The sequence below is a fragment of the Simochromis diagramma genome, unplaced genomic scaffold, assembly GCF_900408965.1.
Source record: "Simochromis diagramma unplaced genomic scaffold, fSimDia1.1 OVJJ01000337.1, whole genome shotgun sequence".
Lineage (NCBI taxonomy): Eukaryota > Metazoa > Chordata > Actinopteri > Cichliformes > Cichlidae > Simochromis > Simochromis diagramma.
The window spans coordinates 382,607-407,372 of NW_024386982.1; the positions used below are offsets into that span (position 1 = coordinate 382,607).

Below are 24,766 nucleotides of genomic sequence, written 5' to 3' on the forward strand. Positions count from 1 at the left end.
TTTAAATCTTTAAATCCTGCTTCATAGTATAGGCTTTAAAGTCAAATATTTCATTACGCATCTAACATATTTGTGACAGCTTGTATGAGGGAAAAATGAGAAGGATCATAGAGGTGTAGATTAGGGAGGCAGAAACAGGATGCTGCTGTGTGAGAAGGTCTCTAGGTCTGAACACCACCTCAGCTAGCTGGGGATGGACAGCGCTCCTCTGCTGCATAAGCTCTTTTTAGTCCTCTAGCTTTAAGCCGGAAACTGTAAGCTCTTTTTGTACAATGCTGCTAACAGCTTTTAGTGTAACCTGTGTCACAGCAAGCCTGCGAAGCAGCATTTTAGTGCGCTTGCCTAGCTTCTTGTTCATAATCCAGACTGGGGTAATCCTCAAGGTCGTGGGGAGCCTATCTGCTTTCTCACACGCACCAAATGCTTGGGACTTTTCCAGGTAGATCTTTACAGATTATGATAGCAAGAGGAGGTTTGGGGCGTTTGACCTGGTTTGAATTAAAAGCTGCATAACAGCTAGAAATACTCAAGAAACAACACCGAAACCAGATGCTCAGGTGAAGACATCAGAGCGTTAACGTCCAGACTTTTTCTGTTTCAAAGTCTGTCTTTGACTCGCGTTTGCAACAAATGGTGACTGTTTTGTTGACCTTCATGCTTTTCCTCTTTTTTTTTTTTTTTATCACTTCTCCAGGGTAAAATAATAAAGGGAGTGTATCGGTTCCATGCGGTGATAACAACTTTCGAGATGATTCTGGCTGACTGTCCAGAGCTGCGCAGCATCCCGTGGCGCTGTGTGGTGATAGATGAAGCCCACCGTCTCAAAAATCGAAATTGCAAACTACTGGAGGGACTCAAAATGATGGACATGGTGAGTGGCAGATGTATGTGGTTGTAATTTTCTTTGATTCACAGGACCAAAGGACAAATGTGATTTTCTTCAGTGGGTTAAAGCTCTGTCAACATTTCCTGCTTGCATTTTTAGAAACTCTAAATCTTTCTTCACCGTCTCTCTAGGAGCACAAAGTTCTGTTGACAGGAACTCCTCTCCAGAATACTGTGGAGGAGCTCTTCAGCTTACTGAACTTTCTGGAGCCGGAGAGATTCCCATCTGAACAAACGTTCATGACTGAATTTGGAGACCTTAAGACTGAAGAACAGGTAACGGGGATACTCTGCTGTAGGACGACTTTTCATGTTTGCTGAATTCTCACTGCAGTGACATGTCCTTTGTGTATATCAGGTTCAAAAACTGCAGGGCATTCTGAAGCCCATGATGCTCAGAAGACTGAAGGAGGATGTGGAAAAGAACCTGGCCCCGAAGGAGGAGACCATAATTGAGGTAGAACCCTTTTACCAGAATAGCAGTGATTCTGCAGTTGCCAAACAAAGCAAATATAATAAAAGGGGGGGGGGGGGAAACATTAAGCCCATTTCAGTCCTGGCAACACTGGAGTTTGGAATTAAAATGATTTGAATAAATGACTTTTTGTTTTGTTAGGTGGAGCTTACCAACATCCAGAAGAAATACTATCGGGCCATTCTGGAGAAGAACTTCTCTTTCCTGTCCAAAGGAGGGGCTGGAGGGGCTGGAGGCGGAGGAGCCAGTGTCCCCAACCTCCTCAACACCATGATGGAATTGAGGAAATGCTGCAACCACCCTTACCTCATTAATGGTACATACTCAGCTCCCCAAAATGAAAGAATGACTTTGTAATTCTCAATGTTTGTAACTGTAAACTTGTTTGTTGCACAGGAGCGGAAGAAAAAATCATTGAGGAGTTCAGGGACTCCCATAGTTGTGGGGCAGATATGCCAGACATGGCCCTCCAAGCCATGATTCAGGCTGCCGGAAAGCTGGTGCTCATTGACAAGCTGCTTCCCAAACTCAAAGCTGGCGGTCACAGAGTCCTGGTGTTCAGTCAGATGGTCCGCTGTCTGGACATCCTGGAGGACTACCTCATCCAGAAACGGTGAGAAGTTTGTGGAAGTTAAATATCAAGTTTTTGTCAGCATGGTTGTATCCAATACTCGATTTACCCAAAAGTAACTCACTGAACTAATTGCGGATGCTCGTGTTAAACATGACTAAAGTGTCAGATGATAAGGTTCGACTGCTCTAAGCACTCGTGTCATGCAGATATCTAACTTAATGAACTTGAGTACAGACATCTCGCTTTGACTCGCACTGGAATGCTCACATGTGCAGTGAAACGCAGACCGAGAAACAAAATGGAGCGTCACTTTTCAACATCAGCTTTTGGCAGAGCAGAACAAAGAGAGGATCTGCATTCCATCAGGTTTATTTTAGCTGAGATGAGCCATTAAAATATGGTCAGACTGGCATTGCAGGCCGCTTGAGACAACTTCTGCTTCTGCTACAAAACTTGTACTGCTGTGTGCAATTCCACTTTAACTGTAATTGTGACCGGTTGTCTTGCTCCGTGTCCAGATATCCATATGAACGTATAGATGGTAGAGTCCGTGGTAACCTGCGGCAGGCAGCCATCGACCGCTTCTCTAGACCAGACTCGGATCGTTTTGTCTTCCTGCTGTGCACGAGAGCTGGAGGACTCGGCATCAACTTGACTGCAGCAGATACCTGCATTATCTTTGACTCTGACTGGAATCCCCAGAATGACCTCCAGGTACACCCCACCCCCGATGTGTGCTCTGAAATAAATCTGCGCTGCATCTTCAGTCATCTCCAAATGAATAGTGTCCTTGAGAATCAACAGAAAAAGGCAGAAATGTGTTTAAAACTCTAAATGCGTCTTCTTCCAGGCCCAGGCAAGGTGTCATCGTATTGGCCAGTCCAAGTCTGTCAAGATCTACCGCCTAATCACCAGGAACAGCTATGAGAGGGAGATGTTTGACAAGGCCAGCCTGAAGCTGGGACTTGACAAGGCTGTTCTCCAGAGCATGAGTGGACGAGAGAATGCCAACAGCGGGGTGAGACCTCACACCAGCGGATATATCCACACATAACAGCATCAGTCCACTTTAAAGTTCATCCTTCAAATTATCATATCCTTCTTCTTTGGGTTAAGCACCTGACCCTTTAGAGAGAGGAAATAAATATTTTCCTTCATTGTCCAGGTCCAGCAGTTGTCAAAGAAAGAAATCGAGGACCTGCTGAGAAAGGGAGCGTACGGAGCTCTTATGGACGAGGAAGACGAAGGCTCAAAATTCTGCGAGGAAGACATTGACCAGATCCTCCAGAGACGAACACACACCATCACCATTGAGTCCGAGGGCAAGGGCTCCACTTTTGCTAAGGTGACAAAAAAAATTACTGTGAGGGCGGCGGGGGGGGGAGAGAGAGAATCTGTATATGAAAAATAAATCGCTAACAAGTGTTCCTCTGTCTGCAGGCTAGTTTTGTTGCAACAGGCAACCGAACAGACATTTCCCTGGAGGATCCAGACTTCTGGCAGAAATGGGCAAAGAAGGCTGAGCTAGACTTGGATGCCATCAATGGACGGGTACTACACACATGTGGCAAACACAAGTACCTGGCGTCTAACACACCACACCACACAGGAACATGCAATGTACCCATAAATCCACAGAGAACCGTCACACCATGTATCTAAATACTTCACAAAGTTGAGGACACAAAGCTCTGGGCTGAGTTCTGTTATTTAAAGGGGGTTACAATAGTTAATGGTAGTTAAATAATGTGAGACTGCTTGAGAGTGAGACAGTCGGGACAGAAGGGAGGTACAGAGAGGGGGGAGAGAGATTAATATTGACAGTTGGGAATCTCCTCTCTTCCTTAATTACCCATGTTTCCCTGCTCGTGTGTGTGTGTGTGTGTGTTTGAGCGAGAGAGAGTAAGCTGCTTAGCTCCACTTAACAGAGCACAGATGCCTGGAGGGTACAGAGATATCACTTAGGCTCGTGCTCACACATACACGCACAGAGACACAACCTCAGTCACATTCTTGCGCACACACACACACACACACACACACACACTGAGCGCTCTGCTAACTGGCAGCTTTATATTCCTGCGTTCCTTCGCTCTCTATATCATTGGCCTTTTTTTTTTTTTTTTTTTTTTTTTTTTTTTTTTTTATTACCCCCCCTTCCCCCTCATGTGTGTTTCTCCCTCCTGACGACTTCTTCTCCGTGCTCCCTTACTGCCTCTCTTGTGGAGGACCCTCCACTGGAACACTTAATCCAGCTCTACGAGCATGAATACAGGCCTCTCCCCTGGGATTTCTTATTGTACCGTGTTAAAATGGAAATGACTGCAGCTCTGTGATAATTGTGGAACTAACTACTGCCCTGTTTGTGCATATTAATGGGATTGCAAGTGGGTGGGGGTGGTTCAAATTAATTGAACAAAAATGTAATTCATTAGACAACATAATTAATGCCAGTTTATGTTTGAGCTAGGCAGCAAATTTCTCAGTATCATGTATGAAACGTGGGGCCAAATATCCAATTATTCAGATTTGGTTCAGGGGGATACCATGTATTCAGGAATTGGAGAAGTCGGAATATACACGAAATGTACAAATGGGGCCATTTTCATGGGAATAAAGCAGACAGTGCTCTTCATATTTCAGGCCACCTGTAACTGAACATAGGTTTTTAATAAAGTGACAAAAATTATTCAAACAAAACTCTTTTGTCTCCAGAACACGCTGGTTATCGACACACCCAGAGTGAGGAAGCAGACACGGCACTTCAGCAGCGTCAAAGAGGAAGAGATGCTGGAGTTCTCAGAGTTGGAGAGCGATGAAGATGAGCCCAGCAAACCCTCATCCAAACCACGGCGGCCCCAAGACAAAACGCAGGGCTACCCTCGATCAGAGTGCTTCAGAGTGGAGAAGAACCTGCTGGTCTATGGGTCTGTCACATCTTCATGTTTCTTGTTGACTAAATTCAATGGTAGCTGCTCTTTAGCGTTCTGTTAGCGCTCTTGCTACACTGCTTTCACATAAATATGTAGTGGACCTTGGCACTCCCCTTGATCTAAAGCAAACAGCTTTAGCTTTTGGGTCCAAGTTTTTAGCAGCAACTAGTAGATTGCATATCCCTCTCTCTGTGACAGGAAATTGTAAAAAAAGAACAATAACCAGGTTATTGTGGAGTATTTCTGAAAATAAATGGCTGGATGTAGGCTGTGTCAGCATAAACTGAGGCATAACCACATCTTGCATAGGGAAGGGAATAAGGGCTGCTTGAGTATACACTGCTGTGCAAACTAACCTTATCTTACGTGTGCGGTATTAAACAAGGCATAAAGTACCACACATGTCAGCAACATTTTAAATATGATTTGATGATGGTAGCTGTGGTTCATGAGGCAGAGCAGGTTGTCTGGTAATGCACATGGAGTGGAGAAGACAGAAATCAGTGAAGTCAAGGCCATTGGATCTGCTAATCAGTGCCACAAACAACCATGCACATACCAAACATTCTTATTCTGCTGCACACAGTGTCCTGTGTTCACTCAACTTTAAATGACATTGCTTAGACCTCGACTGTATTCAACAACGGTCTGTAAAGTCACATATATGAGAGCAGAATACTACACAGTGAGACTGACATACTTACCATGGAGACTGATTATCTGGCAAGCCCTTCCATTTTCATGCCTGACTTGAATAATCAGTGTGTGTGTGTGCGTGCATGCAATGAACAGTGGTGCTAGTGAGATGTCAGCGTTGTTATTGTTACAGTCTAGTCTCGTGGCCTGAGGCTGTAGGACACACAAACACACTGTCTGACTGGGCCAGTCGTCTCTACTCGCCGCTCTGTTGTCTTTTCCCATCATCCGTCTCTCTCGCTCGTTGTCACCCACAATTTTCCCTCTTTTTTTTTTTTAAAAGGCTTCAGATGTAGGCTGGTGCACATGGTTCATTGAATATTGGGAAGCAGCAGCAGTGGAAAAAAAAATTTTCAGTTGAGAATAAGAGTCTGAGCATTCCTGGCCACCACATCAGCCATTAGGTTGGTTCCACTGTGGAAGTGGGGGGAGATACACTGTGGTCCATGAAAACACTGTGATGTCTGCGTTACACTAGTTGGATGCCAGTAATGGTTAAGTAAGCAGAATGGTAGGAGGTACAGCATAACGGGAACCCAGCAGTCATTTGTGTGTGTTATGCTCAAATGGGAACCTTATAATTACTGCACTAAGCCCTGGGGGCCCAAAATTGAGGTCTCAATGGCTACAGGCTGCTTTTTGAGGGTTAAACCGTAGTGTTTGAATGAGGTTAGTGTAACACATTTGGGATGGTTAGGGTAAGGGGCTAGTGAAAATATGTCAACGAGTGCCTCCGCAGGGATAGTGGCTGTGTGACTGACAGAAGCCTGTTGAGGACTTGTCTGTACGTTGAATTCATGATGGATCGTGGGAGCCACAGAATAGTGTAGCACTTAATTATGAACGGTTTGAGTTTTAGTAAAAAACAAATGAAATAAAATTAAAATTCAACAAATGAATGCATGTATTTGCACTTACATTTCTGACCAAATAAAAGTACCATTTTAAAAACGCTCAAATTTCAATCAGTATTTTTTCATCCCATTGTTGGTGGGAGGGGTTGGTCTCCCCCAGAATACCTGCTCCCACATCCAAGAAGTCAAGTTCATTTTCACAGAGCAATAGTGATGTCTGCATTTAAACTAATGTTGGCCATTAAATATTGCATATAAAAGACTGGCATAGATACTGACAGAGTGGTGGCATTCATATTTCCCTTCTATGTCTCCAGTTGGGGTAGATGGAGTGACATTCTGGCTCACGGCCGCTTCAAGCGCCCGCTGAAGGAGAGCGATGTGGAAACAATCTGCAGAGCCCTCCTGGCCTACTGTCTGTTACATTACCGTGGAGATGAAAACATCAAAAGTTTCATCTGGGACCTGATCACTCCGAGCGAAGATGGGACCACAAGGACGCTTACCAACCACTCTGGTAACACACGCCTTACTCTCAGCCCTGATTGCACTAAATATACACTGTAGGCAGTTTTAGGGCCTGCTCGGTGGTTACTCGAGCGCCCTGAGAATTCAGGGTTTGGGGAAGGAGAAGGAAAAAGAAGAGACGCCAAGAACAACAAGTGGAAACAAACAGACTGCAGTTGCAAAATGCTGTCATGTTTTCTGTATGAAACTGTGCTGACTTGTTAACAATGTATCATAAAAGTTGAGAGGTCGTCATTTGTAGAAGCCCCTGACTATTGCCTCACCATCTTCTGTCTTTCCCTTTAGGTCTCTCGACCCCTGTGCCCAGGGGCAGGAAGGGCAAAAAGGGGAAGCCCCAGGCCCCACCTCCACAGACACCGCGTGCTGATTGGCTGGCTAGCTGTAATCCTGACCACTTACTGCAAGAGGATAGCTACAAGAGACACCTGAAACATCATTGTAACAAGTAAGTCCGTTTTTATGCTTGTCACATGACAACTTTCCACATCATATCCTGTGTTATGATGTTGACAGACACAATCTTTGTGGCGCGTCGGCTAGTCATGCACCTCTTGATTTTTGTAAGTTGATGGCACGGCCGTCACTGCTGGGTTGAAGACACAAGTGTACGATGTTGCAAATGTTTGAAAACTAGAGTTTGTGGAAAGAACTTTGGGGGGGAAAAAAAACACTGCTCCTCCTGATCAGTGCGTATGACGCAAAATGGTCAGAGCAGCAACACCTATTGTTTAGGAGAATATGCAGAGGCTATAAATGGCTGCATCTATGCGATGATGAAGCGACCACTGTGGAGGGTGTATTGGCACTTCCCAGACATCTAAACGCACGTGGCACATCAGGGCAGCTAGTGGCCAACTTATGTTGCCAGCAGCACGAAGGCATTGTTGTGGGTAATGTTCATTTAGATGGAAAGTTAGTGGATGGTACTGTGGCTTTAAAAACAAGATGAAGATGAAAAACAAAACTTTAACGGATGTAGCAGTCTCATGACTTCCCTGTCGCACACACACTGAGTCATTTGTGTGTGGTCAGCTCTCTCTCCTGTTGTCAGGGAGATATGCTTCCTTGGCCTCACGATTCAATTCCAAGGGTTTTTTGTTTTTTTTGTTTTTTTTGTCTACAGGGGGAAGTTTGTGTGTGCATGTGCATGTGTGTGTTTTTCTGGCTGCATGCCAGGCCAGGTGCTAGGCAGGCAGACCTGTTGGAAGTGGGTGAAAGACACACATAAACACAGACACGCACACATACACACACTTGGGGGTGATTATGTGGTGCCATCTGCTAGGCTGGAGCACAGCGTTGTGTGGCTAATCAGACCTGGCACATTGATGGATGAGCACACACAGCCTGCCAACAAACACACACACTCTGCAACTTGTGATGCCATTGATGCACAAACACACAGACATGCTGCAGAATGAGTTGCAAATGACTGTCTTCATACACCAAACCACCACCACACACACACTCTTCGCTGCCTCTCCAAACTTTGCGTTAACTCCCCTTTCAGCATTCCTCAGTCCTTTCAATCCATCTCCTCTCTGCACCAACCAACCTAACCTGGCTGTCCTCCCCTTGTCTCCTGCTCCAAACATCCTTACTGGCATTAAATCCTGGTGACAAATCTTGTGACAAATGTTTACAGTGAGCCAGATCTCCCAGATAGCAGCATTTCCAGTGTCAGGAGATCAAATCTGATTCACAGTGTTTGGCTAAACTGATTCATGTTACATGTTAAGGCGTTCAAAGCTAATTATCATACGGAACACGTTTCATTCTTTTCCAGAGATGACCATAATTATTTTGTCCTTAGTGGTAGAAAATGCATAGGAACTATATTTTATATTGAAATATTTGAATTGTATTTTCAAAAGAGAGAACATTGTAACGCAAATAGTGAACCATACTAAATATCTTAGAAGATCCTTTATTTAATACCAGTTAACAACAGAAGATGATTCAGTTTAATTTCTTGATCTTATATGACATTGTCTTGTTCTTGTTTGTCACGTATTTATTGCTTCTTTTCTAGGGTTTACATTATTTTTGTATCTGAAGCCTCATGGTCAGGAAAAACAAGCAATTTGAAAATGTCATGGGAAACTGAGGCATTGTGCTGACATTTAATATGGTTGTTAATGGCTATTTAAAGTTTTGAAAATAAATCACTATCAGGTCAACTGAGTGTTGAGGTGATGGCTTTTTACTAGAAAATCGCACACAACAAAATGTATCTTCATCCATGCTCGGTTGGTGATGCACTTTTGGTGCACGCTGTCATGGCTGCAGTGCTGTCTGTGCATTTAAATCCTCATTTTAAAGCTTTGTAGGCACATTGTCAATGCTGCCATGTATGTATTAGCTTAATGAAACCTCGCTAGCCACCATTTGGCTTCACTTCACAGACCATCCAAAAATCTGCTGCCGTTTTAACTTGTTTAAAGAGTTTTTTGTTTTTTAAGTACTTACCATCTCATCTTTTGATAAACAAGCTTTTGTTGCCTCTCCACCTCTGATTAATGCCTGGATCCTCTGTTTGCTTTCAGAGCTTGGGTTCACAGTGTCATTCACATCATATCATTGCATTGGGAGACTAGGAATATTGGTTGTTTATAACAGTCACTGGTGCCTCTGTTTGTTTTCCTTTAAAACTGAAGAAGCATTTGGATCCAGAAATCCCATCAAACACTTGAATAATGGAAAAAGCAATTAATGGAGGGTTTGAAAATGTTGCCTCATTACGAGTTTTTTTTGTTTTGTTTTTTTTTTTCCCCACCAGTACGTCACAAAGCCTCATTGCTAACTCTGTCCTCCTCGTCCTCAGGGTCCTGCTGAGAGTGAGAATGCTGTATTATCTGCGACAGGAAGTCATAGGTGACCAGGCTGAGCGCATCCTGGAAGGTGCAGACTCCAGGTCAGTAGACTTTCTCAGCGCTATTTTCTAATTCTTCACTTTATTGGACAATATCTTCACACACTACAGAAGACTGATTTGCACGCACAAATCTTTGTTTTGTGTCTTTTGTTGCTCTCGCGAGCCCGTTCTAAACTATTTTGGCATTGTAAATAGTCTCTCAAAAGTTCAGGGATCTTGAGCCTGATCCGTGATCAAATTTAATTAAAATGCTGTAATTGACATAAAAGACACACCCAAGGCCCTCTGCCTTTGTGAAATCTTGCTTTTCCTGCATTTTCTCATGAGGATGTTGGATGCGAGTCAAAGGAAATAAACACAATAAATACCCTGTGCATGAGAGTATTATTCCTAGAAGAACTTTGAGAGGAATGGAGAGGCTTCAAGTATTGGATGCATTATGAAAGTGAGATGAGAGGCGAATATTTATATGAACTTGTGATGAATTATTACTCAAGTATATTTCAGGCTGTTCTAGTGGCCTCTTTGGCAGGGTTCTTTCTATTCTGACAGACACAACACTCAGTTACTTTATCAGGGGACCGGTCCTTTTATCACACTTTGACCCATTTAGAAGTTTTTTGACAAGCTGTTGCCTATTATGATTTGGCACAAGGCCTCATGGTGCAGAGGTGTGGATGTGAAGGTTAGATATGCTGCTCACCTCAGCAGTCAGCTTCATCTTACTCTGACAGCTCCTTCATGGCTTCCTCCTTTCTTTTCTGTCATACTACCCTTTCCTTGCCATCTGTCCATCCCTGCCTTTTTCTGAAGTGCACTTTAGTCTCTCATCAGCTCCCATCCCCCTTCCATCACCCTGCCACCCAGATGTGAATGCATTTATAATGTGGAACACATGCACTCCATGTTGATCTCTCTCACCCCCTCTTCTCTGTCCCTCCCCCTTCAGTGGCTACTGTGACTACCGTGTGTGTGTGTGTGTGTGTGTGTGTGTGTGTGTGTGTGTGTGTGTGTGTGTGTGTGTGTGTGTATCAGCGCGTGCCAGACGTGAGCATACGGGGTGCCATCGTGCCAACATATGCCAGGGGGATTTAGCATGCCAGTCTTGGTGTGTGTGTGTGTGTGTGTGTTGCCAAGGCTGGGAATGCTGCTGTTTGCAGAGATAAGGGACCATTTCCCCAGGTTTTTTTTTATTTTATTTTTTTATATATCCTCCTGTCATGCTCTGTCTTTCTGCTCCATTGTGTATTGTACCCTTTTCTCTCTGTGACTAGCTGGAAACGCCATTTTCTTTCCATAATGGATGCATTTTATTTATTTATTTTTTTGTTTTGGCGCTACAACATAGAAGAGCTAAGAGTAATTGAAAGTATTCAGCTTATTTACAGGCATGGACAAACCAGATGTCTCGGTCTGGTTGGGGGGGAAATGGATTTAACCCACCCCGCCCCCCTCGCATGGTCTTAGGCTGAGTTTAGGTACCGTGATGGTAGCATCAGTATGTTGTTGTTCAGTTGTATCAGGGTATCTTAGTTGAGTAAAATGAACCTACATACAGCTTTACTGTGTTTTAATGCCTGCTTACAGCTGATCGAGCTTCAATGGCCTATCGTCTCAACCTCTCTGCCTTTTTCTCATGCTCTGTTTAAAATTGAAATAAAGATTGATTCAGTACCAGATCAAACTAAGCCTGCAGAGTTTATTCAGTTGACATTGTTTATCTCTGCCACAGTGTTTTGGACATCTGGATCCCCCAGCCGTTTCATGCTGAGGTGCCGGCTGACTGGTGGGACAGTGAAGCTGACAAATCCCTGCTCATCGGCGTCTTCAAACACGGTAGCTTTTTTCACGTTGCCTATACACACAGATCCACACCCTCCAACATGGCAGCCATGAGACTCACAGATAACATGTCAGCACCTACAGACAAACTCCTGCTGCATCCAGGCACAGTGAGCATCACAGAAGCACGCATGCACGCACACACGCACACAAACAAACACTACTGTCGAAAGTATTCGTCCCTCCCACTTCTGCTGCCACCAGTTGACTGGTGTTGCTATAGTGATAGCTGTACGCAGCTGGCCGGCTTGGTGTGCTGTTGGGAGTGTGATTGATGGCTACTTTCGCTACTGTGTGTGTGTGTGTGTGTGTGTGTGTGTGTGTGTGTGTGTGCGCGCGCGCGCGTCTGCATGCTCTGTCTTAGTCTAGTTTTAGAGTTTCAATAAGAAAACCTCAGTTAACTGTGGAACTGGTTGTTTAGTGCATCATTAATTGACCAGTGGGCCAACTTTAGGTGCAGACTGCGTGTGTGAGTGTAAGAGACCGACGGGGAAGAGTTAAGCGTGTGTGCACGTTGTGGATGGAGACCCTCATTCATATTAATTTGGCATAATTCTCATAATTTTTCCATCATTGCCACCTTCTATGATTCAATTAGGACACTCACACACTCACACACAGGAATACAAAAGGGCTCACCCGTAGTTAATCATAATCCTCATTCATTCAGGAGGGCCCTCGGGGGGGGGGGATATAAAACACACACAGGTTTGTATGCAGACACAGATTGTGCCACACAAGACAATGTTACACATATGCACAGAAAGAGTGATAGCCTATAAAGACCCCAATGATTAAGTTTGGCTGCGGGCACAGAGGTGTGTGTGTGTGTGACAGAGATTGGGAACAATGTGTGACATCTCTCCTAATTGAAATGTGGTGGAAAGAGAAGGAAGAAGGGATAAGCGAAGAGGTGGTGCGGTTGTTACTGCAAGCCTCCTCTTCATGCTCCTCCCTCCCTCCCACCCTCCACCCCACTCTTCTGTATTTTCCTCTCATTCCTTCCATTTTTCTCACCCGTCTTTCTCTCTCCTTCCTGATGTGTCTCAGTAGGATCTGCACATTCTAATCTGTTCTGCCTGAACGCTCCTAACGGACAAACACGCACAGTTTCTCACACTCACTAGCTCACTTTCACAGACTCCATGACACACACACACACACACACACACACTCTTCTCTCCTTTTCCTTTCCATCCCTCCTTGCTCCCTCCCCCTCTGACACAAATGAGCACCTGCAGGCTCACTTGGATAAGCACACACACACGGGCAGAACATGGGCAAGTGTACGCACTCAGAAACGTGCACACACGGACACACAGACTGTCTTGTCAGCAGCTGGCTCCTGGGGTCTGCCCTTCTGCTGCTGTTTTTGTCTATTCCTTCATTTAATATGAAGTGTGTGTGTGGGGGGCATTCTGCCTGTTTAGTATTGAGCTAGAAAGCACAACTTCTCTCTCACCCACCCTTGTAGGAGTTTGCCCGTAGCTGGGTGTGTCTTGAAGGGAAAACCTTTTAGTTATTCTTTTCTAGTTTTGACTATTCTAATCTCTATCCTCCACACCTGCAGGCGTAGATTTCTGGTGTCTGTATTTCTCATGCCTTTCTCTTCCTCTTCAGGCTATGAGAAGTACAACTCAATGCGTGCTGACCCCGCCCTGTGTTTCTTGGAGCGAGTGGGCATGCCAGACGCCAAAGCCATTGCTGCTGAGCAGAGGGGCTCTGACATGATGGCAGATGGTGCTGAGGGGTAAGAAAGCAGGCTTCACTGACCAGCAGCTCTTTACTCTCCTGTCCTTGTAGTATTGTCTGTTTTAGTCCCCATCTCTGTGTTTCATTAGTCACATTGTAATGCCCTTTGAAGTTTGTCCAATTTCCCACTCTGTTGTAACACTTAAGCTTCTTCAAGTGGTGCTCAGAACTCCTGCACGGCCTGGAATGATCTGATTTAAAGTAACAAAGGAATGAATCAGTCTTCCAGAAGGTGAATTTCTAAGTTTTCCCTGTGACTTTCAACAGTGAGGATGAGGATCCCGAATACAAGCCGCTGCGGATGCCCTTTAAAGACGACATGGATGACTTCACCAACTCTCCACTTGATGACAAAGATGAGGGTGTAGAGGGAGAGAATGAAGGTAAACTCCATACAGACAAAGAGGGGAAGGGGTGAAAGGTGGCTTTAACGCACCTACTGATTAATTTAGTAGGTTCCCATCAGTTTATCGCAGGGGTGATTCTAGGATCAGAGCTTTGGGGGTGCTGAGCACCCAGAGAGCTGCCCATCCAGGCAAGGTAAACTTTACTCGTCACAATGAGACTTCTTCCCCATCTCTCTCAGTCCCTGCATCCTTAAATGTCTCCAGTTGTCCCGAGTTCGCTCTGACTGTCTCCTTGGTGCATTTAAACCCCTGTTCCTCCCTGTTCTCATCGTCTGTTGTCTTCATCTCCATTATCAGTCAGCATAATTTTACCCTCTAGTTAGTACCTTGGGTTCAATATCAGCACATATGACAAAATAACCAGTTTCTCTCATTACATTTCAAACAGGACAGTGGTAATAACAGCAGGCTACGGACAATGTTAAGTTTTAGATTTTAAATAGGCTGTATACATTTCAATGGGAGCAACATGACGGTCAAATGTCGCTGATTTTACTACAGAGCAGGACGGATTGTAGGGCAGCAAACATAGTCGGGAAACACGTTTTCAACACTGCAGGTTACCTGGTGTAATGTTTTTCAGCTAAAAAGAAACATGGTCTGACTCCTACCTAACTATATAAAGAGTAACTGAAGGTTAAATGCAGTTAATATGTCCTGTTTTAAGCCAGGCACTTCCACCTCCGCTCCGCTGCGTCTCAGCCACCATCGCTCTGGCAGCAACAGCACTAGAGCCAGAGTAGGGGCGAGGCGAGCTGGAACAAACCATTTTGGGAGGGAGGGGGGGTTATCTATACTTTTGTTGTTAAAATGTTCCATCTCAATTAAGTACTGTATGCTTTTTATACTTTTAGTAGTGTGTCCCAAAAACAGCAAATATTGTCAAAAAAAGTAAGAAATCTTTGGGGGTGCTTTGATTCATTTTGCTGAAGCACCCGCAAAAATGGGCTAAAATCGCCCCTGGTTTATCGTAAGATCAGTTGACTTAAACCCTGTGGATTGTTTAATGGCGTTAATCTTCTTCCTCTTACCTTTTCACACATAAAAGCAGGTTGGAAAACCTAAAAAATGCTTCTTTTTTTCTAATGAATTAATGTCCAGAAAGATCGGAGGCGAGCAAAAATTGTTACTGTCCAAAAGTAGTTTTTGACAAAGTGCTGACTGACTGAAACCATTTGTCATGTGGTTTAATTACAAAAAAATGAATTTTCAAATGAAGCCGTATTTTATTGGAAGAATCTATATTATTGTAGGGTTTTCACCTTACAGTCTAAAGTGCCTTGAGGGAACTGTTGGTGCTATTTAAATAAAACTGAACTGACTTGAATTCTCATGTGTCTTATGAGCGTTGAAGCACCACCTCAATTCATCCTGTGTTTTAACTCCCCCTCATTTAACTCTACTTCATTCTGATTTGCTGCCTCTCCGGAGTAAAACGTTGCTGATATCACAGATCCAAAAGTAGAAAAAAACCCCGAGTGCATAGCAGACTGAAGCCTGAGCTTTTGGCTCACAGGGATTACTTGTACAAACTTTAACCATGTTCATTGAGACAGAATATTTATGACTGCAACAAAAAGATATACAGCACAGTGAGCTGTATATTTATGGTACGCTTTGCCAGAAGCAGCACAGTATAGAACAACTATTCAGACGCTGAGATCATTTCTTCTCTCTGGTAGCAAAATCAGATGAAAACAGTCAGAGGGCTCCTGCTTCCAATGAGCGCCTCTACTGGCCAGCAGCCTCAGCTCTGACAGCTCGTCTGCGCCGCCTCATCACCGCCTACCAGCGCTCCAACCGGAGAGAGCAGCTTCGCCAGGAGGCACTCAACCGACCTGATGGCCGGCGACGAAGACGCAGGGAGTTCCTGCCTTCAGTTGGTATGGTTACTGAAACGGGAGGAGCAGCACCTTACATCCAAGATGGCGCAGGGATGTTCATGGCAGAAGGAAGCCCATATTTGGCTAAAGGAAGTGCTTATTTTGTCAAAGGTGGACAGTTTATGCCAGAGGCATCTCCAGTGTTGAACGCCAGCTCCCTGGTGTCTGAGGGAGCAATGTACTACAAGGAAAGAAGACAGAGGTAGCATTTCATTTATTAGCAAGTTATTATTTATTGAATGCTTCTATGTTCAAAGAGACAGCGACTCCCTAACAACAGCCCCCAGTAATTTTCTTTACATTTCTTTTTCAGATGGACGCGTCGTGAAGAGGCCGACTTCTATCGCGTTGTTTCAACCTTTGGAGTCGTTTTTGATACCAAACGTCAGAAATTTGATTGGACGCAGTTCAGAGCCTTTGCTCGACTGGACAAGAAAACAGACGAGAGTTTGGAGAAGTACTACTATTCATTCATCGCCATGTGTAAACGGGTCTGCAGAATGCAAGTCAAGACTGAAACAGGTAAGGTGGACTTGTGGACACGTTTCTTGAGATTGTTTAAACTTGAGTGATGTTTATTTTCCTAATTCTTGTTTGCCTTATTTGTCGTCAGAACTTCCAGACCCGACTCTGATCATTGACCCCATAACAGAGGAGCGTGCTTCTCGGACCCTCTACCGCATCGAGCTTCTCCGCCGCATCCGAGAGCAGGTCCTCCCTCACCCTCTGCTTTCTGAACGCCTCAAGCTCTGTCAGCCTTCCCCAGACCTTCCAGAGTGGTGGGAGTGTGGCCGCCACGACCGGGACCTCCTCCTGGGTGCTTCGAAACATGGTGTGAGCCGCACAGATTATCACATCTTGAACGACCCAACCTTGGCCTTCCTGGAGGCCCACCAACGCTTTACCAGCCAGCGAGGAGCCAGCGTTAGCATAGGAGCCTCATTAGAGATCACCAAAGCTGGGATGGGAGGGGCAGAAAGTACCTCTGCTCCGCTCCTAACCCCTGCGGAACTGGCAAGTGCCACAGCTGCTGCCAAAATTGCTGTCAATGCAACAAAAGAGGAGGAGGTGGAAGAGAAGGCTGTAAAGATGGAGGACGAGAAAGAAGAAATGGTGGTCGAAATGGAGGAAGGAGATGCCAACAACATTCCGTGTGCTAAAACTGAAACTCCCGATGAACAGAAGGAACATGAGGGAGAGATCAGAGAAGATAAAGATGAGACCGCTGCATCACAAAGTAAGGAGATCAAGAAAGAAGAGGAGGTCCAGCCACAGGCAGAAAACGAAGAGCAAGAAGTGCACAAAGAAGAGCAAAGTGGTGAAGAAGAGAAGCTAACCAATGACCAGGACAAAGACCTGACAGAAGAGAAAAACGGCACACTCGGTGACCAGAAGGACACAATCGCTGAACTCAAACACTCCTCTCCTAAAGTGCAACCAGCTCAAAAGACTGCAGAGGAGGAAGATGGAGAAGAAAAGGAGAACCCAGAGTCTCCTAAATCTCCAAAGTCTGCTGACACAGAGAAAAGCCCAGAGGAGGAAGAGGAGGAGAGGCTAGATGAAGATGACAAATCGGAGAAGTCTTCTCAGGCTGAAGGTATGAGTGAAGGCCGAGTTAGTGATCTGAGCAGGGATAATGTTGAACCATTAGTTCTTGGCCTCATCTCTGATAAAACAAATCTAACTGTAGCTTGCACAAATTTCTCTCATTTCACTTTTGTGTGTTATGACCCTTTTGCTACTGACTTTATTTGCCCTGGTTGTCAGTCACTGTTATTGCTGGGCCTACACTCGGTCACAGGCTCATTAAAACCCTGACGAGTCATGAGGGGAAACACCAGAAATAGGCCCGAGTTCCAGGGGCGAGAGGAAAAAATGAGTTTAGCTCCCTCGATAACAATTCAGAATGTCTTTTTAATTAAGGCTTGTAGCATGACTTTCCTTCTCTCGACACAGTGAGTGCTGCGTCAGAGCAGAAGAACTTTGACGAGGAGAGCATCGCATCTCTGAGCACCTCGGCCCGGGATGAAACCAGAGACGGCTTCTGCCCCGACGACCTGCCTGAAACCTCAGCATTGCAGGCTTTACAGGACCGAGCCTTTGGCTTCTCATTCTGGCCTAAGGTGAGTCTCAAATACTAGCCAGCGGATACAAACAACGGAGGCTGGAATTACAATATAGTAATTTCTCACATGTTAAAGTGAACAGATTATTCGACTACAGCAGCTTTTCCTGATTCACATTTTACGATCCAGTTTAACTTTCTGCTCCAAGTTTTTAAAGCAGACCCTTTTCTGATTGGCCACTCCTTGGCATATTAGGCATAAATATACCCATGACGTCACATACCCAGTCTCCTTTAATTTCAGGAATTTAGATTTCTAAAGCAGTAATTCTGTCAGCACATGAATCACATCATGCACACAACACAGTAGCTCTGCTTTTTTTCTTTGCTTGGCTTGGCTGTTCCTATGCAGTCACAGTACTTAAACTCAACCCTTTGTATAAACATTCCACATCAAGTCTGAACTGTTAAGATTTGTCAATTTTTTTTTTAATGTGCCCCCTCTTTTTTTTTCCCTTTTCTATTTATATATATTACTTTTTTTTTTCATCATTAATCTTCCCATAATGAGCTGAACTGTCCTCCAACTGAAACTGGACCTTGTAAAAACCTACAACTTAAAGTTTGAGGAATTCTTTCTGCTATGTACTGATAGTTTTTAGGCCAAGAAACAATCAGAACCAGCCCTACATGAACTGCTTACCAGAAGGAGGATTATGCCTTTTGATCTACTGCAAGGCTTTTAATATGAAACATCTGTGCGGGAAGTGTTTACTTGACAGTAGCTCAGCAGCAATTGTAAAAACAGCGAGTGATTGGAAAGAATTACAGAAGAGAGAGTTTTCTGTTAGATTGATTTTTTCTTTTTTCCCCCCAAAATGTGCTGAAATATACTTTAGAAAACTGAAACATAGTCTGATTCTCAAGCAAAACCGTGGTTCTGAGAGATTTACAGTACGCAGGAAATGAAGCTGACAAAGGAACTGACAGAATGATCCATCACCTCACTCGGTTCTCTCTTCCACTCAGGATCGAGTGATGATCAACAGGATGGATAACATCTGCGAGGCCGTCCTGAAGGGCAAGTGGCCTGTCAACAGACGCCACGTATTCGACTTCCCTGGCAACCCCCTGCCAGGGCACGGCTCCTCAGCAACAACAGCGGCTGCAGCCATGGCGACCGAAAGCCCGCTCCAGAGGCGGAGCCTGGCTGAGCTGACAATGGCCGGCATCCATACACCATTTAGTGGGAGTGAAGATAAAACACTATCACCTCAGGTTCATGTGAGTGTTTGCACACATGTACACTAAACAAGTTCAACAAATGATGTTACCCATTAATAGTATTCTCAGTTTACCATCATCATGTTTTTGGCAATGACGACACTGTGCCAAGCTCATATGTGAAATGCAGTTTTGGAACAGAAAGAGGACTGAGTGCTGACCTATTATTGCAGGAGGAGACTCTGAGCCTGACGGTGCCTCGACAGAGAAGGAGGAGGAGGAAAAAGATTGAGATTGAGGCAGAGAGGGCAGCCAAGAGACGTAACCTGATGGAAATGGTGGCACAGCTGAGAGAGAGCCATGCTGCTGCCGAGTCCCAGAGCCAGGCTATAGACCTCACCAAGGTGCTCACTAACACGTTCAGTCTAGTTACTAGCTCTTAACGATTGAGTCTTACTATTGTTAAACTAAATCACTTCAGTTTTGGCAGGCTACACAGTTGAGCTCAGTCAGCAGTCTTAGCACATCAGCTTATCTCAGTTCCAGCCTACATCAGCTGATGAAGTCAGCAGCATTTCCTCTAATGTGTATGATGTTACACGCCTGCTGTATTTGGCCTCTTTAGCTTTTGTGTGCTACTACAGAGCCATAAAAATTACTTCAGAAGGAATGCCAGTCCTATTTTAACTGAACTGGTCCTGACCGAATTACAGATTTTGTATTAATGTTTAAAGTGTAAAAGTTGATGCATTACAACTGATCTGATCTGATCTTCAGGGTATGCCCCATCACCACAAGGCCTCTCCCTCACTGACCAGCTTCTCCAGTGCCCTGGTGACAAACTCCTCACTCAAGGCGCAGATGGATTTGCTTCAGCAAGGCCCAGCGACTGGACACCGAGCCAACGGTTCGCTGGAGGCTGACCTGCCTGTCATTAGGAGGAGGCGTGGCCGCAGGAAAAATGTGGAGGGTTTGGAGCTGCTGTTCATGGGCAACAGACGAACAGAAGGGGTATGTAGGAGGGCAAATGTGGTCATTTGTGTCATGCACACAGATGTGATCCTTGTACAGATTGTCAAGGTAATCTTTCCCTCTGCGTCATCTTTTCAGGATCATGCAGACGGGCCAAAGGTCTCAGGTGTGGAGGGGCTTCAGGATGCTTCACGTGTCCACAAACCCCGCAATGTCTCTGAGCAGAGCCCCAGTGCAAGATCTCTCGCCTCAGGCAATCTGGAGGAAGAAGAGACGGCGGTTTCCAACAAAGAGCTCGGCGAATGGCTGAGGCAGCACCCAACGTACACCATGGATATGCCTGGTTTCACACCAGTAAGTCCTCTTGTTTTTTCTGTATTTTTATTTGATAATTACTGTGGATTGTTAAAGCTCAAGCAAGATTATCACTTGATGGATGTTGTGCTGCAACTTGTGGACACGTTTCTTAAATGTGCCCTGTGTTGTTTTCTTTGTGCTACAGAAGAATGAGGACTTGCTGCTGTCTCCGTTCTCTAAGCCTAAGCAGAAGCGCCATCGTTGTCGAAACCCCAACAAGATAGACATCAACACACTGACGGGGGATGAGAGAGTGCCTGTGGTCAACAGAAGGAATGGACGCAAGGTAAGCTAACACTGCCGCACTATCGCTGCCTCTCCAAGATCGTCTCTTTGTTTCAGAAAAATGACATTTCCAACACCAACCTCACTTCATTTTCCTGTTTTCTAGATGGGCGGAGCCATGGCTCCTCCAATGAAAGAGCTTCCCAGGTGGTTGCTGGAGAACCCAGAGTTCTCGATTGCTCCTGATTGGACAGATATTGTCAAACAGTCGGTGAGTAACGAAGGCACAACCTACACTTGGTGATAATGTAGTTAACTGAAGTTTTTACTTTAAACAAATCCCTGTCTACACAGGGTTTCCTCCCTGAAGCGATGTTTGACCGCCTTCTGACCGGCCCTGTAGTCAGAGAGGAGGGCGTCCGCCGTCGGGGGCGTCGCCCCAAATCTGAGATTGCCAAGGCAGCTGCTGCTGCGCAGGCAGCTGCTGCAGCTCAGGCTGCACAGGCTTCACTGGCCACGGCTGCTTCATCAGCAGGTACGAACCAACCAACCGTCTGGCATGTGGATCAGGCAGGAGTGTGTCTCAGTAGACTGTGTGTTTGAACCCTCACTTACTGTATGTGTCTGCGTCTGCAGGAGGCATCAACCCTTTGCTGTTGAACAGTCTGTTTGGAGGGATGGACCTGTCTTCTCTCCAGAGCCTTCAGTCTCTCCAGTTGGCTGCAGGTCTGATGGCCTTCCCTCCTCCCACAGACCCCAAACAGGCCGCTGCCAATGCCGCCGCCGCTTCCATGCTGCCTCTCATGCTGCCCGGCATGGGAGGCCTTCCCAACATGGCCACCGCCCTACCCAACATGTTCAGCCTCGGCGGGCTCTTTGGTGGTAACCTGGCAACAGCCACAGCCGCTGCCCCAGCTGCACCCAACTCCACAGCCACCACCACAGCAGGCAAAACGAACGGAACAGCCGAAGGAGAGGGAGGAGACTGTGGCGAAACGGCAACAACAAAGAGGAAGAGGGAGGGAGAGGAGAGAGACGAAGCAGAAAACCGCAATGAGGCGGGAGAGGACGAGGAGGCAGCTGAGGGAAACGATGAAGGAGTGAAGAAGGCAAAGAGGAAGAAGATGGAGAAAGAGGATGGGGCAGAGAAAACTGAGGCATCCCTCAGCGAAGACGCCGTGGCGCCTCAGATCCCAGCTGCCGATTCGTCAGCAGAGGCAACCATCAACGGTGACGCTGCCACCCTGCTGGCTGCAGCTGGCATGTCTGCTAACACCCTGGCATTCAACCCCTTTCTTCTCTCCACCATGGCCCCTGGTCTCCTCTACCCGTCTATGTTCCTACCTCCAGGTCTTGGAGGGCTCAGCCTACCGGGCTTCCCCACCGCCTCCAACCTTGCTGAACTACAGAATGCAATGGCTGGAGCGCTGGGGGGCAGTGCTGGGACTCCAAATGTCCTAAGAGACCAAGAGAAGGAGGACAAGAAGGCAGATCTGAAAGCAGCAGAAGAGGAGGAAGAAGAGGAAGAGGATGAAGAGGGAGGAGGAGAGAGTGACTTAGCTGAGGAGAAGGAGGGGGAGATGAGAAGTGAGGCTGATTATTCAGCTTTAGAGGATGGAGGGATGGGCGAGGAGGAGGAAGAGGCGGCGGCAGAGGAAGCAGCAGCATCTTCACAGAAGGACAAGAGTGACTGAACTAAAATACAAAACTGACTGGCCTTGGACATTTCTTCACCTCCTCCACCCACCACGTTTACACGCCTCCACCAGAAATATCCAAACTATTATAAATTCTTTTTTTTTTCTTTGCATTGTTGTTGATGATTTACTTTCACTTTGTTGTTTTTTTGGCCAGTTATATTTCCTATGCGTCAGAGAGAACGAGGTTTGTGCGTGTTAAGTTAAATCTTTCTGATCGATAGTGTAGTCAGGGAAAATCCTCACAGCCGCTCGCCGAGTGCTCGGCTGCTCTTCAAAGACTGTTTCTTTTTGTCTGGTTGGCCTGTGTGCGCACACTGTGAACGGTGCACCCACGCTTCCCTCCCACAATCCCTCAAACAAGACTTCACAAGGGTTCCAGTAGTACTACTATTATTATTATTATTATTGTTATTATTATTATTATTATTGCTGCTTTTAGCTCTCAAATGTTTTTTTTCTTTGCCTCCTCCTTTTTTCCTTTGTTTTTTTTTGTCTGGACTGTTTTGTTGTCGGCAGCATCTCATCAAAACGAGAAGCATCCGCTGCCAACACTTTTTCCAGCGTTTAAGGGGTGTACTGCGAAGTTGGAAGAGCCTAAAGCCAGAAACTACACTGTTTTAGGAAGTCTGACACAGAATATTCAGTCAGTGAGATTCTTTTAATTATTTTGCATTGGTGTCAAAACCTTAATGCAGATTTATCATCATGTTTAAATTGATTGGTTTGAGGTTTATCATCTCTAATGTGTAGCCATCACCTGAGTGGTAGAATAACTACTTAACTGACTGTACATTAAGATGGATCACATTTTTGATCACTCACACAGCCTTAAGCAGAAAGGGTCATGGAAGAGTTGAACCGTCTAATTCAGGGTTTGAGGTTGCTTTGCAGTGCACCCCCGTGAGCTCAAAAGAAAAGGAAAACAGCATTACAGCTAACCCGACTGTCTGTCTGACAAAGCTGCTGCAAAAGGAATTGTGGGTAATGGAGTTGAGCTGTTCTTACTCAGAACAGATTTTAAGTTCTCACATATCAGACCAGGTAGATGTGGAGGAGGAAACAAAACCAGACTGGCCTAAAGGAAGAAGAAGGAAAAAAGAAAAAAACTCAGTCTCACACACTGACTTCCACAACACACACATCCAACACATACTTGATCATTAGCTGCACACGCTCTTTCAGGTGTCCACCACTACACACTCACACACACTCACACTAACCCCTTTCTCTGTCATGTGACTGTTTCTGGGAGGACTGTTTCTCTTTGAGTGTACGTGTGTGTGCTTGTGTGCACACTGAACCAATACTGTTAAACCCAGTCCCACACTGAATACCAGTCTCCGGTCTTTCCATTGCCACATCTCAAAACCTTCCTCCCGCTTCAAGGCGCCTGGTTTTGGCTCAGGGGGTGACGAGCGGGCTGGGTCTGACACCAATCAGGTTTTCTGATTGGTCCACTTCGAGCTGCTTAATCCAGGCGTCCTCATTTGGGAGGCTTCTGTAAATGGATTTTGGAGAAGTGGTCTACAACGGGATGCGATGCTTCAGGTTTATTCTTTAAAGGGGGGCAGCATGTTATAAATGCTTTGTTTTTGTTCTCTTCACCTCCTCCCAGTAGTTCCAGACCAAGTGCTGCTCCCTGGCGACCTTCACTTTAAAGACTGTTGCTTTAGTCACACACTGACACCAGGCCTGGCCAACGCAGGACTGAGACACATTTTTCAGCAGAGTTGGAAAATTGCATTTTCTATATGAAGTTCAACTCTTCTCACTGAGTATGTTTGAAATACTTGAAAAAGCGCAAGCGGTGCTTGATTTTCCGTTCCCCCCCTGAGGCCAGTTCAAGTGTCTGATATGAATCAAGTGCTGCGAGTGGTTCAAATATTTGAGAGTACATTCAAAGACACACACTGTGGCCAGGTCTTGTTGTTTTTTGTTTTTTTTAACATTTGCTCTCACAGCCAGCCCAGCAGATGCAGAGAGAGGGAAGTGGGTTAGAGGTGAGGGGAACACCTTCCCCATCAAAGATCCCTGTTCTCCTCTCGAACGCTGAGACAGCAATAACCAAGGCAGCTTTTGAATGTTCCAGCATCACTCTCCCAACACACACACACACACACACACACACACACACACACACACTATAAATAACCACAAGTGTCGTATGAATAGAAAAACAAAACTAAAACTGTAAATGATGACAAATAAGTACTGCAATCAATTTTGTCTCACGCTGTTCCTGTTGATGCACTGGTGTTAAAGAGTTAAAATAATCAGGTACCTTTATTACTTAGCTACTTTTCTTGAAAAAAGGACTTTTTGTTACTTTTAGCCAGCAAGCTGAAGAGCATTACCTCAATTCTTATCTAGCCTTGAAGTTTACAGACATACCATGTAAATGTTTTTTCCTCTTTTTTTTTTTTTAATTTTTTTTTATTTTTATTTTTTTTGGTGTGTGTCTTTTTTTTTTTTTTTTTTTTTTTTTTTGAGACATCATGTATGATGAATTGTAGCTATGA

The 24,766-nt window shown here is 45.2% G+C and overlaps 1 protein-coding gene across 4 annotated transcripts in view; it reads left to right on the forward strand.

Moving 5' to 3' along the window:
• chd7 (chromodomain helicase DNA binding protein 7) overlaps positions 1–24,552 on the forward strand; it is a 70,383-nt gene extending 45,831 nt beyond the window's left edge. For 3 of the 4 annotated variants that reach the window (XM_040039594.1, XM_040039595.1, XM_040039597.1), the window contains exons 14-41: positions 695–871; positions 1,018–1,161; positions 1,244–1,342; positions 1,502–1,676; positions 1,757–1,973; positions 2,453–2,648; positions 2,785–2,952; positions 3,100–3,279; positions 3,375–3,485; positions 4,650–4,861; positions 6,735–6,934; positions 7,231–7,390; positions 9,770–9,859; positions 11,553–11,656; positions 13,283–13,412; positions 13,682–13,797; positions 15,504–15,906; positions 16,018–16,226; positions 16,318–17,301; positions 17,661–17,827; positions 18,799–19,053; positions 19,227–19,397; positions 19,771–20,004; positions 20,104–20,319; positions 20,468–20,608; positions 20,714–20,818; positions 20,902–21,082; positions 21,184–24,552. In XM_040039594.1, coding sequence (XP_039895528.1) covers positions 695–871; positions 1,018–1,161; positions 1,244–1,342; positions 1,502–1,676; positions 1,757–1,973; positions 2,453–2,648; positions 2,785–2,952; positions 3,100–3,279; positions 3,375–3,485; positions 4,650–4,861; positions 6,735–6,934; positions 7,231–7,390; positions 9,770–9,859; positions 11,553–11,656; positions 13,283–13,412; positions 13,682–13,797; positions 15,504–15,906; positions 16,018–16,226; positions 16,318–17,301; positions 17,661–17,827; positions 18,799–19,053; positions 19,227–19,397; positions 19,771–20,004; positions 20,104–20,319; positions 20,468–20,608; positions 20,714–20,818; positions 20,902–21,082; positions 21,184–22,241 — 6,603 coding nt within the window. In that variant the 3' untranslated portion in view covers positions 22,242–24,552. The remainder of the gene's footprint in view (positions 1–694; positions 872–1,017; positions 1,162–1,243; positions 1,343–1,501; positions 1,677–1,756; positions 1,974–2,452; positions 2,649–2,784; positions 2,953–3,099; positions 3,280–3,374; positions 3,486–4,649; positions 4,862–6,734; positions 6,935–7,230; positions 7,391–9,769; positions 9,860–11,552; positions 11,657–13,282; positions 13,413–13,681; positions 13,798–15,503; positions 15,907–16,017; positions 16,227–16,317; positions 17,302–17,660; positions 17,828–18,798; positions 19,054–19,226; positions 19,398–19,770; positions 20,005–20,103; positions 20,320–20,467; positions 20,609–20,713; positions 20,819–20,901; positions 21,083–21,183) is intronic. The other variant, XM_040039598.1, reaches the window with a different exon arrangement.
• Positions 24,553–24,766: the final 214 nt, after the last annotated feature.